This window comes from Corapipo altera, unplaced genomic scaffold (assembly GCF_003945725.1).
Source record: "Corapipo altera isolate COAL_440 unplaced genomic scaffold, ASM394572v1 228, whole genome shotgun sequence".
Classification (NCBI taxonomy): Eukaryota; Metazoa; Chordata; class Aves; order Passeriformes; family Pipridae; genus Corapipo; species Corapipo altera.
The window spans coordinates 178,867-194,665 of NW_020885068.1; the positions used below are offsets into that span (position 1 = coordinate 178,867).

At 47.8% G+C, this 15,799-nt stretch overlaps 1 protein-coding gene across 1 annotated transcript in view; it reads right to left on the reverse strand.

The window, feature by feature from the left end:
* EXOC4 (exocyst complex component 4) overlaps positions 1–15,799 on the reverse strand; it is a 203,863-nt gene that overhangs the window by 26,202 nt on the left and 161,862 nt on the right. Inside the window, exon 8 of the mRNA XM_027669176.1 lies at positions 1,002–1,143. Coding sequence (XP_027524977.1) covers positions 1,002–1,143 — 142 coding nt within the window. The remainder of the gene's footprint in view (positions 1–1,001; positions 1,144–15,799) is intronic.

Consider the following 15,799-nt stretch of genomic DNA (forward strand, 5'->3'; position numbering starts at 1 on the left):
CTGGGCCCTGAGCTCAGGAAGGCCCTGGAGGGGCTGGAGCAGGGGCAGAGAAGAGCAGCAAGGCTGGGGAAGGGACTGGAGCACAAGTGCTGTGAGGAGAGGCTGAGGGAGCTGGGGGGGGCTCAGCCTGGAGAGGAGGAGGCTCAGGGGAGACCTCCTCACTCTCTGCAACTCCCTGACAGGAGGGGGGAGCCGGGGGGGGTCGGGCTCTGCTTCCAGGGAACCAGCAGTAGGACAAGAGGGCACGGCCTCAAGCTGTGCCAGGGTAGGGCCAGGTTGGACATCAGGAAGGAAGGTTTTCCATGGAGAGTGCTCAGCCATTGGAATGGGCTGCCCAGGGAGGGGGTGGAGTCACTTCCCTGGAGGTGTTTAAGGTGAGACTGGATGTGGCATCAGTGCCATGGGCTGGGAACCACAGCGAGGTTGGATCAAGGGTTGGACTGGATGATCTCGGAGGGCTTTTCCAACCCAGCTGATTCTGGGATTCTGTGATCTATGATTAAAACACCATTGTGCCTTTTTTCAGTACAAAGCTCCCCAGAAACACATTTTTCCTCATCTCTGACACACAGTCATGGAATCACAAAACAGTTTGGGTTGGAAGGGACCTTAGAGATCATTTAGTTCCACCCCTGCCATGGGCAGGGACACCTTCCACTATCCCAGGTTTCTCCAACCTGCCCTTGGACACTCCCAGGGATCCAGGGGCAGCCACGGCTTCTCCAGAAAATTCATTCCAGGGCCTCCCCACTCTCCCAGCCAGGAATTTCTCCCTAATCTAAATCTCGCTGCTGGTTAAGACACAGAACTCCCTGAGCAATTCCTGCCTCCCTCACACGTTTAGCCATCCCTGGTGATGTGATTTGGCACTTCTGGACCGACCTTCGATGCTGCACCAGGCAACTTTATCCTTCTCTGATGCCATAATATGTACTCTGGTCACATTCTTAACCCACAGCCTGCCAGGCTCACCCACAAATCCCAAATTTTGGGGTGTTCACCTGACTTCCAGGTGCAGAACCAGCAGGCAGCGATCGGCCATCTCCTGGAAAGACCTGGCCAGCTCACTCAGTGTTTGCAGGATCTGTTCGGATGCAGGGAGCTGTTCCATGCTGGAATGGCTGTCCTGGCCTGGAGACATGGCTGGAAAAGAGAAGACAGGACAGATTTGTGACATCCTTCAGCAGCTTTATCACCCACAGCACCTCCCATCCCAAACACGTGCGTTCTCCGTGCCTTTGGCTGAGCGATAACGGCTCTAATTTGATATTTAACATCTACTATGAAGCACCAAAGTGCTTCTGCAATGGATTGAACTCCAAAGTGAACCTGAGGGGGTTTAATCAACCCCCAGGATACATTTGCTTGGGAAGATATTGCTCTGTGATGGGTACTGCTGCAGCTGCAGAATCCAGGATCATTCATCTTGCTGGAAAGAGCTGCCTGGGAGCCAAAGCACAGCTCCAAGATGTGACAGGGTCCTTTTTTTGGTCACCACAGGCTCCCCCATCTGACCTCAGGTGAGTCTTTACTCCCTCAGAGGCACCTGGGAGGCTTTTTTGGGGGGGTTTTGTTAATAAAACACAGCTCTTGGGCAGCGAAGCAAAGCTGTGACCTGGCCATGGAGCAACTGCTTCCTTCCCACAGAGACCTCCAAAACACTACCTGGAATTTCTCCCAGCCCTGAGGACGTTGTTCTGTCTCTGAGGGGTGTCAGTGCAGCTCTAACTCTGTAACCTCAACCCCTTATATTTTATCCCCTCACATTTAACCCTGAACCTCCTCCCCTGCAACCCAAAAGCTGCCCCTTGAGTAAGGGAGTGAATTCCCTAACAGGAATAACATTCTGTTACCTCAGATTCTGCCCTAATTAGAGGAAACACATCCCAAATTCCTGGGATCAAGGCCTTGCTCGAGCAGCACTTTAGGACTGACATCCTGCCTATGTGATTAGCAAGGTTTGGGATCGGGCTGGTTCCTCTTACACAGCTTCCACTTGAATCAAACAATGGGATTGCCAGGGAATCTCCTGGATCAGCAAGTCCCATCCCCACAATCCCTGTGTCCCAGGGCCTGGAGTATGAACTCCTGGGCCATATTAAAGCTGGTCGGGTTCCTACCCCTGCTGGCTCCTTCCAAACATCACTTCTCCAACTGGGAAGTTAAAATTTGGGATATAATTTCCAGCCTAAAACTTCCTCATTGATGTTTTATGTTCTGTTCTTTACAGGGCAACATTCCTGTTTTCCCTATGGAGCTCTCCATGGCTCTTTGGAGAATCAGGGAATCATTAAGGCTGGAAAAGCCCCTCCAAGATCACAGAATCAAATCGTTCCCCAAGGCCATCACTGACCCACATCCCCAAGTGCCACATCCACGTGGATTTTAAATCCCTCCAGGAATGGGGACTTCACCCCTGCTCTGGGCAGGACAACCCTCTCCATGAAGGAATTTTCCCATATATCCAGTCTAACCCTCCCTTGGCACAACTTTCCTCCTGTTTTGTGCCTTGGAGGCTGATTTAGGTAAATGTCTCTCAGGGCTGTTTGTACAACCTGCTTTGGGAGAGGAACCTTCACTGAGCTTTGGATTTGCTCCTAATTTAATTAGGAGCAAAATTTAACAAAATTAAATTTTGCTCCTAAAGTTAAATCAAACCAGCCTGGAAAGAGAAAAAAAAAAGTGAGGAGATAAAACTCCACTTTTTTTAATGTAAAACAAATCAAAATGGAGGTAAAAATATAAGAGGCAGTTGCACAAATAAAGGAGGGTGGCAAAGCCAGAGGGAAAGATTTCACCCAGGGAGAGATTTTACCCAGGGAGAGATTTCACCCAAGTGCCTGAATGTGCCTCTAAATGTTCTGGGAATTAAACCAGAGCAAAGTGTGCATGGATGAAGCCATGGAAAACATGGAGAGCTGGAAGCAGGTGGAATTCCCAGAGAAGCTGTGGCTCCCCTGGATCCCTGGAAGTGTCCAAGGCCAGATTGGAGCAACCTGGGATAGTGGAAGGTGTCCCTGCCCATGGCAAAGAGTTGGAATTAGATGATCTTGGAGGTCTTTCCAACCCAAAGCACTCTGGGATGACCCTGTGGAGTCCCCTCCTTCAGCAGCTCCTGAAGGAACACGGTGAGAAATTCAAAAACTGCTGGAAATAATTCACTGGCCTGGAGTGTGGAAGAGAAATAAAGAGGGAAATAAGAGTGACGACCCCCAGGGGGAGTGGGAATGACAGGGATTCCCCCTCCCCAGCACACCCTGACACTTCTCCCAGCTTTTCTCTCTCCTCACCGAGCTTTACCCGGCAGAGAAAATGGAATTATCCATTCCAGTGATGGGATTATTTACACAACCTCTAATTTCCAGATAAGGTTGTTAAGAGATGACTCCTGGAAGCTGCTTTGGAAGAGCTGTGACATCTCCAAGTGACACTGGTTTTCCCTGGAGGGGGACAGGACTTTTGGCTCAGGGATCAGACCAAGGGATGCTTTTCTGGTCACAGCAGAAAGCAGGAAACCTCACCTTTATCATACACAAACCCACAACTATTTTGAACCAAAAATTCTACATTTTGAGTAGCTTTTATCAGCCTGGAGATGGACTGGCTGCAAGAATCATCTCTCTTTAGCAGTGTCAGGGCTCTCGCTCCAGAGATTCCACCCCGGAAGGCCCGGAGATGGATGGACCCATCATCTGAAAAGCAGGAGTCAGCTAATTCCTGCAGCAGGCAGATACACACACCATTTTTCTCCTCTCCAGAACTCATTTACAGCACTTTAAGTGAAGCTGTAATTATATTTGTCAGAGGAGGCGAGAGGAGGAGGGAGACGGGGACGAGCTGCTCCTTATTTAAAGCCTGAAGTTCCTTCTGGGTGTTCACAGGAGGGTCAGGTGGGGGCTTAGGGGGGATGAAGATGAATTTCTCCAGTGGATTTTTGCTTTTTGAGCTCCAAGGAAGCCTTTCAGAGCCCATCAATTTTCCTTTGGGTGTCCAGGAAGGATCATTTCACAGCCCACGAGAAAAAAAATCCCCGTTTCTTTAAGTCTCGCTCGAGACGGTTTTTTACTCCATCATCCTGGGCACAGAATGAGCTGGAGCAGCAAAAAACAAAATAATCAGAGCCTGAATTATTAAGGGGTCTGGAATAAAAAATGTGGAGTTGGGCAGAGGGTGACACTCCCCAGGGCCATTTGACCCACCACCCCTCCGAGAAAACGGGAGAGAAGCAAAAATACGGCAAAAAAAGCAAAAAAGCCTTCAAATATCAGAAAAAAACCCCAGCAGATCAGCAGCCATCCACTTCTTCTTCCTCTTCTCCTCTTTCCTGATCCCTTTCCTTACCCTCCATCCCTAATCCAAGCTGAACATGATCCCAATTTGGCCAACACGACACCCACCGGTGGGGCCAGCGGCGGCTTCGCTCCGTTGGCGTTTTTATCACCTTGAGCCCGGATTAATTTGTCTAAACTGAGCTTTCCATGTTGCTGGATAACACAGCTTTGCTTGGAATTTCTCCTGGATTGCTGCAAGCACAGCCAGGTTCCCTCTCCCTGAGGAAACGGGGAATGAAACTTTGCCGTTTCATTCCGGCAAAGTGCAGAAAAAATGAACCCGATGCCCTCGTTGCCACCCCTGATTTCAATCCTTTGGCTCTCCTGACAGGCTGGGCCTTGGGAATTGATGGCTGGGAATTGCCAGAGCTCGGGAATATTAAACAAAACCTGCCTTGTTGCCCATAAACAACCCTCTGTAACCACTCGAGGGCTGTTTCCCACCACGGACGGATCGTAGCAATGGAATGGCATGAGGAGGGAAATCAATCCAAGGAGACAAGCTCTGAGCCTCAGGAATAAACCTCCACAGCGCTCCCTGCAGTTGCTTTAGGCTCACAGAGGTGTTTTACAGCTTTATTGGGGGAAAACCCCCTCCTTTTTGGGAAAGAGAGGCTGTTTGAAACGCTTGCTGTGCCCCGTCATAACATTAAAGGCCAGTTCACAGCTTCCTAAATTTTAATGCCTGACCCCCTTCCACTCCAGAAGAGGAAACTCCAAAGTAAGTGCAAATATACACAAGGCAAAGGGAATTTTTTATGGGTTACGTGTCAGACTAAGCCTTTAGAGCTCAGGATTAACTCTTCTCCCTGCTGGAGACTTTTCTGGGGATCTCACGAAGCACTTTCTGTGCTTTAGTTCCCAGTGTGGAAAACCTGGATAATGTGCTTTTTATCCATCACTCCCATTCAAGCTGACTCAGGTCTCCACATCTCCTTTTCCTACAGTTTCTAGTACCACGAGGTGATGATGCCACCGGGAGACAAAATTACTATTCAAACACAAATAAAAAGGAGAATATCTGGTTATTTATAGGAAAAAAGCTTTGGGTGAAGTCAGAATAATTAGATAGGTGATTATGTGGGGTTTTTTAGAGGAGATTAAAGTACAGTGAGTGCATCAAATTCAACATCAAGGGTTTATTTTGGGAAGATTTCTGAAGGAAAACACGTTCCAGGAGATCCTTCTGAACCCAAGCAGCAGGAGAGAACACTATATTTTTAAATACATCACTACATACATTTTTAAATACACCTCTCTTTCTCTTAAGCCACGATCTGTTACTCTGGGACACAGCTGAGAAAAGGAATCCCAGAATTCCCAGAATATTCTGAGTGGGAAGGGCCCCACAGATGCCACTTGGACCAATTTTTGGCCGCTGGAGCACTATTTGAAGCTCCAAGGCACAGCTCAAACTCACTGCCTACTCCTAAATTGGTCTAGTTTGGAGATCTCAGAGCTGCAGATTTATAGGAAAGGTCTGGAATGTGCCATAAAATCTAGAACTGGGTTTTGACTCTCCCAAAGTTCACGAGATTCATCCCGGAGCTCCAGGGATTCGGGGAAGCAAAGCTGGATTTTGGGGTTGACATCTTCCCTGTGCTTCTCAGAGGGGTGAATGTTGGGACCTCCTAGATATGGCTGGATGCTTAAAATGTTTATGGATTAATTGCTGCATTGCTCCTTTTCTACCTAAATTATTCTTTTTTTCAGAGAGTTTAAATAGAAATAAAACACTGAGAGCAACGATATCTCCTCAGATTTCCAAGATCAGAGACAGACCATGTTGGAAGGGACCTTGAAAGGTCATCTGGTCCGACCTTCAACATTTCTGCCACCTGACACTTGGATTTTGGGTGCCAGCTGTCTTCTTCCTGCAGGATCCAAAGGGAAAGGCAGTTCCAAAGGATGGTGGCTCTGCAATTCCATGCTCTGACCTTCGCTTCCACAAAGATGGATCAGGTCAACTCCCGACTCCACCACGAGCTTGTCTCTACAAACACCTCTTTCTGGAGGCACTTCTGGAGACAGGAGTGGGGGAGGTGATGAGCAGAGGTGATGACAGCACTGAGTGTCCCTTGTAACAGCCCAAATCTTCCTCCTTGACCCCTGATCCCTGCAAAGCTCTGGGATATGGAGAACATTTATGGGCACAACATTTATGGACAAACCCCACTGACTGACAGAGAAACACTGGGATCCTCATGAAAACAGAACAGATAGGACAGCTGCAAGAGGTCAGGACCCTTCAAACAAGAGGTGGGAGGATGGAATTGTCTAAATTCCACTGGTCTGGAATGTAAATAAATAAATAAATAAATAAATAAATAAATCTCAGCTTTTACTGGGATCAATGGGGAAAGCGCTCGCTGGTGTTGAAGGGGCAAAGTTCTGCCAACACTTAAAGGACAAGCAGAAGTAAAGAGAAAACAAGCTCGGGCAGAGCTTCTTATTGATATAACTCACCATAAATTCCAACCAATAAATCCCATTTTCGAGTGGAAGATACTTAAGGGAGGCATTTTCCCTCGCAAATCAACTCGGGGTTTTGGAGAAGGAACAACCAGCACCCAAAACCCGTGGGGAAAACAAGCCAAAGCTGAAAGCTGGCCCGGAGAAAACTTCCTCCCGTGGCCTCTCCGCCCTTCACTCCACGTTAAAATTCAAGTGCAGGGAAAAAAAGGGACAAAGGCAACGGGCTGGAAAAACTCCTGCCGACCTCGGTGGGAGATGAGCGGCGATAAGAAGGAACGGGCTGCAGAGCCCATCAGTTCAGCAAACACCGCTGATGAGGGAGAGCACGGCCTGTCAGCGGTGATAAAGAACAGGCTAAACACTCTATTAGTTTTTCATTTGGGGAATTAATGTTTTTTGTGGCCGTGCGAACGCTCCCCCCGTTAATGAATTGTCTCGTTAGCGCTGCCCCAGCTCATCGCCATCCATTTCCCCGGGCACTTCGGAAAAAAGGCAATAACTCCTCAGAAAGGGGGGAGTTGGTTTTCCACCCCTTTCTGCAAACAGGCAGCCTTGGGAGAGGGGTTATTGTGGGGGAAATATCTGGCGAAGAGAAGGGAAAGGTCAAAGTCTGACGGAGGTTTGAGTTTTACGTCGCACAAAAACCCACTGGAAGCTTTGGTGGCTCGACACTTTCCTCGAAGAACTTTGCAGTCGAGGCTGGAAAAGGCTCGAAAATCACCCCAAAACTGCCTGGTTCATTTAAAAAACTCCAAAAAGCAGGCGTTTGTCACTGTTTTTTCACTGGAAGAAGCAAAATTGGGCAGGGAGAGCGAAGGGCAGGAAAACCATCACAGTTGATTTCAGGGTGGAAGGAGCTCCCTGAAAAGTCCAGGATTTGCTGTTCCAGGGCTCCTCAACTATGAAATAGCCCCTGTGTTCATTTTTTTTCCTCTTTGCAGTGATTTATAATGTAACTCTTCCCTTTCTTACCCTTCCCAGAAATATTATTACTTGGGCTGAATTCCATGAGCTCAGAAGTGACTTGATTTCCAAAGCTCACTAAAAATCCTTTTTTTCTGAGTTCTGGAAACTTTTTTTTTTTTTTTTTGCCTGTTTGGAGTTTCCCACCTTTCTCTGGGCTTGTTCAGCCCAAACCAGCCACGAGCTTCACCTCATTTGCATTAAAAACAGGGCAAAATCCCAGCTCCAGAGAAGTCCTGGAGACACTTCCATCAATCTACAGAGAGCCAAAAACTCCCTCTCCCTTCCTTTTCCTTTCTTTCCTCGATCCTGAGCTGCACCTTCCCAAGAAGCACCCTCAAAACATCAGGGTGGAATTTTTCTGGGTATAAACTTGTCCTGGGAGGGGTTGTATTCCTAGAAGATCCTTCAACCTGCCAGTCTGGACTCACTGGAAGAGAAAGGAGCAAAATTCCTGAGCTCAATCAGTGTCCTGATGCCAAAGAGCAAAAACTGCAGGGCCAAGGGGGGAAAAAAATGTAATGAAAATAAAAATACCTGAAAGATCTTTTTTTTGGACTGTTGAAATTATAGATTAATGGTTTGGGGGCTGGGGTTTTTTTTTATTAATAGATTAGTTTGCTAAGCAAGAGGAGGAGCAGCAGGGAGGTCTGTGCTGGAAGATAAAGAAGAATGGAAGAGTCTTGTCCAGGAGGATATTGAGGAAGGTCTGAATAGGAATATCCACGGGAATTACAAAGAGTTTTCAAAGGTGGGGTGAAGAGTGAGAAACCAGGAAAACCAAGAGAACAGGCAAACACCAAGATGACTTTGGTGGCAGCAGGAACATCAGCTGTGTTTGGAATCATCTGCACCGGCCTCCCAGTCTGACTTCTCCCTAATTCCTGCTTATTTAAGAGTCACTTTTCCCCAAATCCCACAGGATTTAAAAGCTGGTTAGATCAGAGCGATCCCACGTGGTGACATCAACAACTGACTTTGCTTTGGAGTCACATCACTGAGTTTTTGACCATTATTTTGCCCCTTCCAGAGCAGAGGGAAGTGTCACCTCTGCCAAACCAAGGACGAGCAAGGAGGACCTTCTGCTGTTAAGGTGACACCACTGAGCCATTTTTCCTTCGGGAGAGTTAAAAGGATCCCAATAACTGAACCACCAGGAGAGGGTTCTTGGGAGTTCTTTCCACAACCCCCTCGATTCGCTGGAATTACTCCTCGTGGAAAGCCTCGCTAATTAGGGGCACTTATTTACACGACAATCCCCCGCGTTTAGGGCCGGTGGGTGGGAGGAGAGAAGGACCGAACGAGGGTAATTAGTGTAATCACGGGGGTGAGTTAAGTGCTTAACCCCCAGGCACCGGGAGAGCATCCCGGTGGTGTCCCCGATCCACAACCTCTCGTTTCCTGACCTTTAAATATCGGATGTAAAGCTGCAACCACTAACCCGTGAGAGCAGCTCCGCTGCGGAATTCCAGAGAAAAACCACCCCCCCAAAAAAGGCACTGAGAGGCACCAGGAGATCGCTTGGGCAAGAAAACTAAAAGAGCTTTTAGTTGCCTGAGGACTGTGGGGTTTTATCCCCGAGATCCAGCAAAGCTGACCCGTATTTAAGCTGGGAAATTTTAGTGCCAAAGTCATAAAACAGAGCAGAGGAACCTCCTCATGCTCAGTTTAACCAGGACAGGTATTTTGTTGCCAGGAGGTCTTGGAGATTGGCCTGAGCACTTTGCCATCCCAAAGAAATTATCCATGGTTTTTGTCTTCTGAGGGCCAAGGAACCAGCTGGATTCTTGTCCTCTGCCTGAACTGGTCACAGAATCACAGAATATTTTGGTTTGGACCTTAAAGATCATCTTGTTCCACCCCCTGCCACAGGAAGGGACACCTTCCACTAGCCCAGGTTGGTTGGGACTCTGAGCAACCCAGCCTTGGACACTTCCAGGGATCCAGAGGCAGCCACAACTTCTCTGGGAAATCCATTCCAGCCCCTCCCCACCCTCCCAGACAGCAATTCCTTCCCAATAGCCCACCTAACCCTGCCCTCTGGCACTGGGAAGCCATTCCCTGTGTCCTGTCCCTCCAGGCCTTGTCCCCAGTACCTCTCCAGCTCTCCTGGAGCCCTTTTAGGCCCTGCAAGGGGCTCTCAGATCTCCCACCTGTTTGCAGCAGCTTTCCTAAGTCAGAGTACATTTGTAGCTTCTATTCAAACCACAAATGGTGATTAATTAGCAGGTGATCCCCGATGGTTTGGTGTGGGTTTGACAGATCGTTTCTCTGTGGGTGAGGATGGCAGAGCTCCCCTGTCCTTGCCCAAGGGTGTTCCCACCTGGGGGAACCCAGGACTGGAGGTAGGTCCCTCATTTCTTGGTTAAACAACCAGCCCCAGGCACCTTGAGGGGATGATGTTGGGGTTTGTAGCAGCAAGGAGAGAACATTGGACACCTCTGCAGCATTCCAGAGGTGTGGAACAGCAACAGGCTGAGGGTGGGATGGACAAGAGGGAGCCTGGGCAGGAAAGATGTCCAGGAAAACCTTTCCCTTTTGGCTTCCTCTGGTTCTTCCCTGAACCAACAAGACCTGAACGAAGATTTGAACCAGCAAATGAACGCAGACAATGTGGGCACAGCCCTGAGATGGGAAAAGAGGTTAGAAATGATCTTATTATGAAGGTTCAGAGCACCTGGACAGGGGTTTTTGTGCATTTGCAAGAAGAGCCCCAACCGTTCAGGGGGTGGAAAAGAAGAAAGGCTGGGAAATGATGCTCGAGGAGCTCAATTGGAAAGCTGTCATTTAAATAAAGTTACACTGAAGCAACAGATATTCATCAAATAACACAAGCACTCGAGATGTGCCTTGTTAATTTAATGGCAGATGTTCTGAACTGGGGAAGAAATGGGCAGCTTTCACTGCTTCAGAAAGACACTCACTTTTGTTGCAATAACAAAGCAACAGCTTTCACCAAGTCCTTGCCCTGCATGAGGTCAGGCACGTGTTGATCATCTCTAATGTGGCTTTTAAATAAGGTCCTCTATTAATAGATCTCTAAAAAAAAAAAATGAAAAAAAAAAATAAAAAATCCCCCTGAGCAATCAATCCAGGGAGATGTGTCACGAGTTCAGGGACAGGGAGGGGAAAAAAAAATCAGCTCCAACCTGAGAGAAATCCAGGCCCATTTAAGAGCTGAATTCGGTTCATTAGAGACACCAGGGTTAAACACAAAGCCCTGGCTGAGTTCAGCACTGCTGGGTGGCCCGACTGGGAAATGAAAGGCATCAATTTTACCACCTGATTTTTCATCTGTGCTCCAAAACCCCCCCTCCCCAAACCGCTCTGGCAGCAGGAGAAGGGCCTTGGAGCGACTGGAAATTACAGCTCCTTTCCCTCTGGCCGAGGGGGATGAAGGGGCTCTGCCATCAGTTTGAAAAGCATCGCTTTCAGGAGGGGGGCAGGATAATTCCCCTCAGCCATCAGAGCCCATTCCAGGGCTGGGAAGCTCCAGGAGCCAGGGAAAAGGAGAGGCTGACCCTCCAGAGGCAGGATGGTCTTCACTTAGTGATGTCCTTCACTAAGGTTTGGAGAGCACTTAGAGATCTGTGGCTGGAAAATGAGGTGCAAATGCTCAGTGTTAGCATTAACAGTGGCAGGGAAATGCAGGGTTTGGGGAAAAGCTGGAGCAGGACCTGTTTTTTTCTGCTTTTGAATGAAGTTTGTAGCTCACTTGAACTGCTGCAAAGCTGGGGGTGAAGTGCTGCCCACCCACAGAGTAAAAGCTGAAGGCACTTCATACACAACCTTTGGTTTTGGGGTGAAATCACCCCTGAAAAGGAGAAAATAACCTGCTTTAGACACTGCCTGGATAAAGGAGTCCAGAGGCTGAATGGCCTCAGGGTCTGTTTTTAAAGAGATTTTCTTTTTGTGGAGAAGGCAATGGCAGGAGAGGAGGTGTCAAACTTCAGACTGTTGCCAGAGTCCTGTTTTTCTGGGTTAAAACTGTTAATGAGCTAAAACGAGGTGATTGTTCACTGAGGACAACAAGATAAGAACATGATAACAAGATAATGTGATACACTGAGCAAATCAAGATTTATCTCCCCAAAGGGTTTGATGTGAGAGCAACTCCTGATTGGGAGTTTTGGCTGCTGAAGTTTGAGAGCTGGATTTAGTTTGGGTTCTTGTGGTTTTTTTTCTTTCTTTTTTTTCCCACTGGGATGTGTTTAAATTTTATTTGTTTATACCCTTTTTAAAGCACAGCCTGTGAGAGCAGAGCAAGCCTTGTCACCCAGGTATTGATCATTAAACAGAGCTGGACACAGGGTACAGAGAGAAAAGCTTTACTTCCAATAAACCAGCTCGAAGAGAAAGACAATCCTGTTTTATCTGAGCTTTGGGAGCTCAAGAGCAGCCCTGGGAGAAGGACTTGGGGGTGTTGGTGGAGGAGAAGCTGGAGATGCCCCATCCCAGAGCCCCTCGTGCCCTGGGCTGATCCCACAGTGGGGGCAGCAGGGCAGGGGGGATTCTGCCCCTGAGGTGAGACCCCCCTGCAGAGCTGCCTCTATCCCTGGGAACAACATTCCTGAAGGATGTGGAGCTGCTGGAGAGATTCCAGAGGAGGCTCTGGAGCTGCTCCCAGGGCTGGAGCCCCTCTGCTCTGGAGCCAGGCTGGGAGAGCTGGGGGGGTTCACCTGGAGAAGAGAAGGTTCTAGGGAGAGCTGAGAGCCCCTTGCAGGGCCTAAAGGGGCTCCAGGAGAGCTGGAGAGGGACTGGGGACAAGGCATGGAGGGACAGGACACAGGGAATGGCTTCCCAGTGCCAGAGGGCAGGGTTAGGTGGGATATTGGGAAGGAATTCGTGCCGGGAGGGTGAGGAGGGGCTGGAATGGATATCCCAGAGAAGCTGTGGCTGCCCCTGGATCCCTGGAAGTGTCCAAGGCCAGACTGGAGCAATATGGGATAGTGGAAGGTGTCCCTGCCCATGGTTTGGAGCAAGATGATCTCTGCAGTCCCTTCCAACCCAAACCAACCTGTGATTCCTGTGAGAAAATAATCTCAAATTCGGTGTTTAAACCAGTCAGTTGTTCACTGACCACGACAATCTGAAGTCAGGAGATCCCACTAGGGGCTGGATTTCAAGGGCAGCTCCAACTCCATAAGCCAATGGCTCATCTTTCCTCTTCCTACCTACAGACACCACACAACCACCTTCAAAACTTCCCAAATCCTTCCCAGTGCATAATAACCCCTTCTCTGTCAAATATGCAGAGGATCTCAGGAGCTCCACGAGGGAAAAGGAGGAAAGGGGATGTTCCATCTGCATCTGACAAGGCAAGAGAAGCAGGAGACGAAGAGGGAAAACCCAACTTCCATTTTCATATAAAACCCACTTAAAGTGGATTTGCCTTCCACAATAAATTCACCCTCTTCCAACAACTTGAATCCTTAAAGGGTTATTGTGAAAAAGAAGTTTGTATTCCCTCAGAAGACGTATCTGATGGGTTTTGGGAAATACAAAATCCAATTGTGAGGGAGTGCAGATAAGGGAAGAGCTGTGGGAGAGCCATCAGCTGAGCAAACACTAAATAATGAAGAATGCAGAGGCTGCTCCCAGCGTGACAAAACACTCCATTAGCAAGTCTGCTGCTCAATGAGTGATAATTGGGGCACGTCCACAGCCAGGGGTTATTGGATTTTTATCTCTAGGAAGGGGCCTTTTGACAGATTCACCAAAAAAAAGCCAGGATTTCCTTGCTCAGGATTTCCCAAAACCTGCTCAAGATTTCCCAAAACCTGCTCAGGATTTCCCAAAACCTGCCTAGCTCCACCTGGGACTGTCTGAATATTTATAGTTATGCCCAGAAATTGCCCTTTTCTGGAAAAAGATCACGATTTCTTGCAGGAAAAGGGACTCAGGGCCACCACCACCACAGCATGGACTGGTTAGAGATCACAGGATTTGTGGCACTGCACCAAAAATTCTGGTTCTGATCCCTCACTAAACACTTGGATGATGCCCTGAGTGGGACAAGGATTTAATTTCCAGTTGCTGGGACAGAAAAGACAAAGGATCAAAGAGCTGGATGGGTGTTCTCATCCTGCAGGGAAGATAAACACCCAATTAATGAAATTACTGCTCTTGTTCAAGCACAAACACTTCAGTGGAATAGCTGGTCCAAGGAGAAACAGAAAGCAGAAGACAGAGTTGTTCAAAGGAATATAAAAAAGTGCCTCCTGCCCCAAAAGCAGGATGGGTGACACGTTGGTTTGTGCAAGAGGAACCAATCCCAGTTGCACTGAACTGGAATATTTGGGATTAAAGTTACTGTGACAAAAATCCCCTTTATTTAGAATTGGAGAATCCCAGAATGGTTTGGCTTGGGAGGGACTGGAAAACTCTCATGCCATGGGCAGGGACACCTTCCACTATCCCAGGTTGCTCCAACCTGGCCTTGGACACTTCCAGGGATGGGAACTCCACCACCTTCCAATACCTGACCACCCTTTCCAGGAAGAAATTCCTCCTGGTTTTCCTTTTGGAGTTAAGGGCTCTGCTGGAAACCTTTCCCTGGGTCAGACTTAGATTATAACCCCAAGGCCAGACAGGGATCATGTCATGGAATCATGGAGTCCCAGGATGGTTTGGGTGAGAAGGAACCTTAAAGTCCATCCAGCACTGCTCGTTCTTCCCCTTGTTCCAGACACTCCTGGAATTGTACAGACGTTTTACTAGGAAGTTATTCCAGAGGAAGATGGATTTTTCTCGTCAGGAAGAGGCTGCCAAGTGGAATATTCCACTCTGTGCTTTTATGTTTATTCACTGCTGCGTGGAAGGGCCCCTCACAAGCCTCAAAGTCCCCTTTAATGTCGGGGAAATATTGATTTATTAAAAAAACCCCAGGGTTTCAACCAGAGCTGAAATTATAAATGATGCTTTATTTTAACAGCTCTGACTGTTACAACACAAATATTCCACCCCAAGAACCCTCTCAGTAACTAAAGATCTGTGAATAAATATTTGGCTGCTGAAGTTTGAGAGCTGGATTTAGTTTTTTGGGTGTTTTTTTTTGGTTTGGTCTTTTTTTTCCCACTGGGCTTTGTTTAAATTTTATTTGTTTATACCTTCTTTAAAGCACAGCCTGTGAGAGCAGAGAGAGTCTTGGCACCCAAGTATTGAGAACTCAAAATATGGGCCTGGAATATTGGAATATTAAAGCTCCACGGATTAATTTGGGGCTTTAATTGTTAACTGATTGTATAATTTTAATTATCCTTTTGGATCCCAATGAGCTGAGCATGGACAGCTGGAATAAACAGGTTAAATGTCCTGTTCTAGGGCAGATTTAGGAGCCATGGGAAGGATTTTCACTCAACCAGAGATGTTTTGCTGTCAGGGGACAATGATTTTAATAGACAAACACCACCATGATTTATTCAGCGCCAGCAAATTTCCCTCATCATTTCCCAGGAATAAAAGGCTGATTTTCAATTCCCAGCTCCCATCAGAGCTCAGGAGCCCTGGCTGCCCACAGCCCTGGGCACATTCCCAGGGAGTGGAAAGTGTGGAAAGACCTTTGAGAGCTGGGAAGACTTTTGTGGTCTTTGTGGAAAAACCTCTGTGGTCTTTTTGGAAAGACCTTTGAGGTCTTTGGGGAAAGATCTTTGACAGCTGGAAAGACTTTTGAGGTCTTTGTGGAAAGACCTTTGAGAGCTGGGAAGACCTCCGTGGTCTTTGTGGAAAGACCTTTGAGAGCTAGAAAGACCTCTGAGAGCTGGAAAGACCTTTGTGGTCTTTGTGGAAAGATCTTTGAGGTCTTTGTGGAAAGACCCTTGAGAGCTGGAAATACCTCTGAGGTCTTTGTGCAAAGATCTTTGAGAGCTGGAAAGACCTTTGTAGTCTTTGTGGAAAGACCTTTGAGAGCTGGAAAGACTTTTTTGGTCTTTGTGGAAAGACCTTTGAGGTCTTTGGGGAAAGATCTTTGAGAGTTGGAAAGACCTTTGAGGTCTTTGTGAAAAAACCTTTGAGAGCTGGAAAGACCTTTG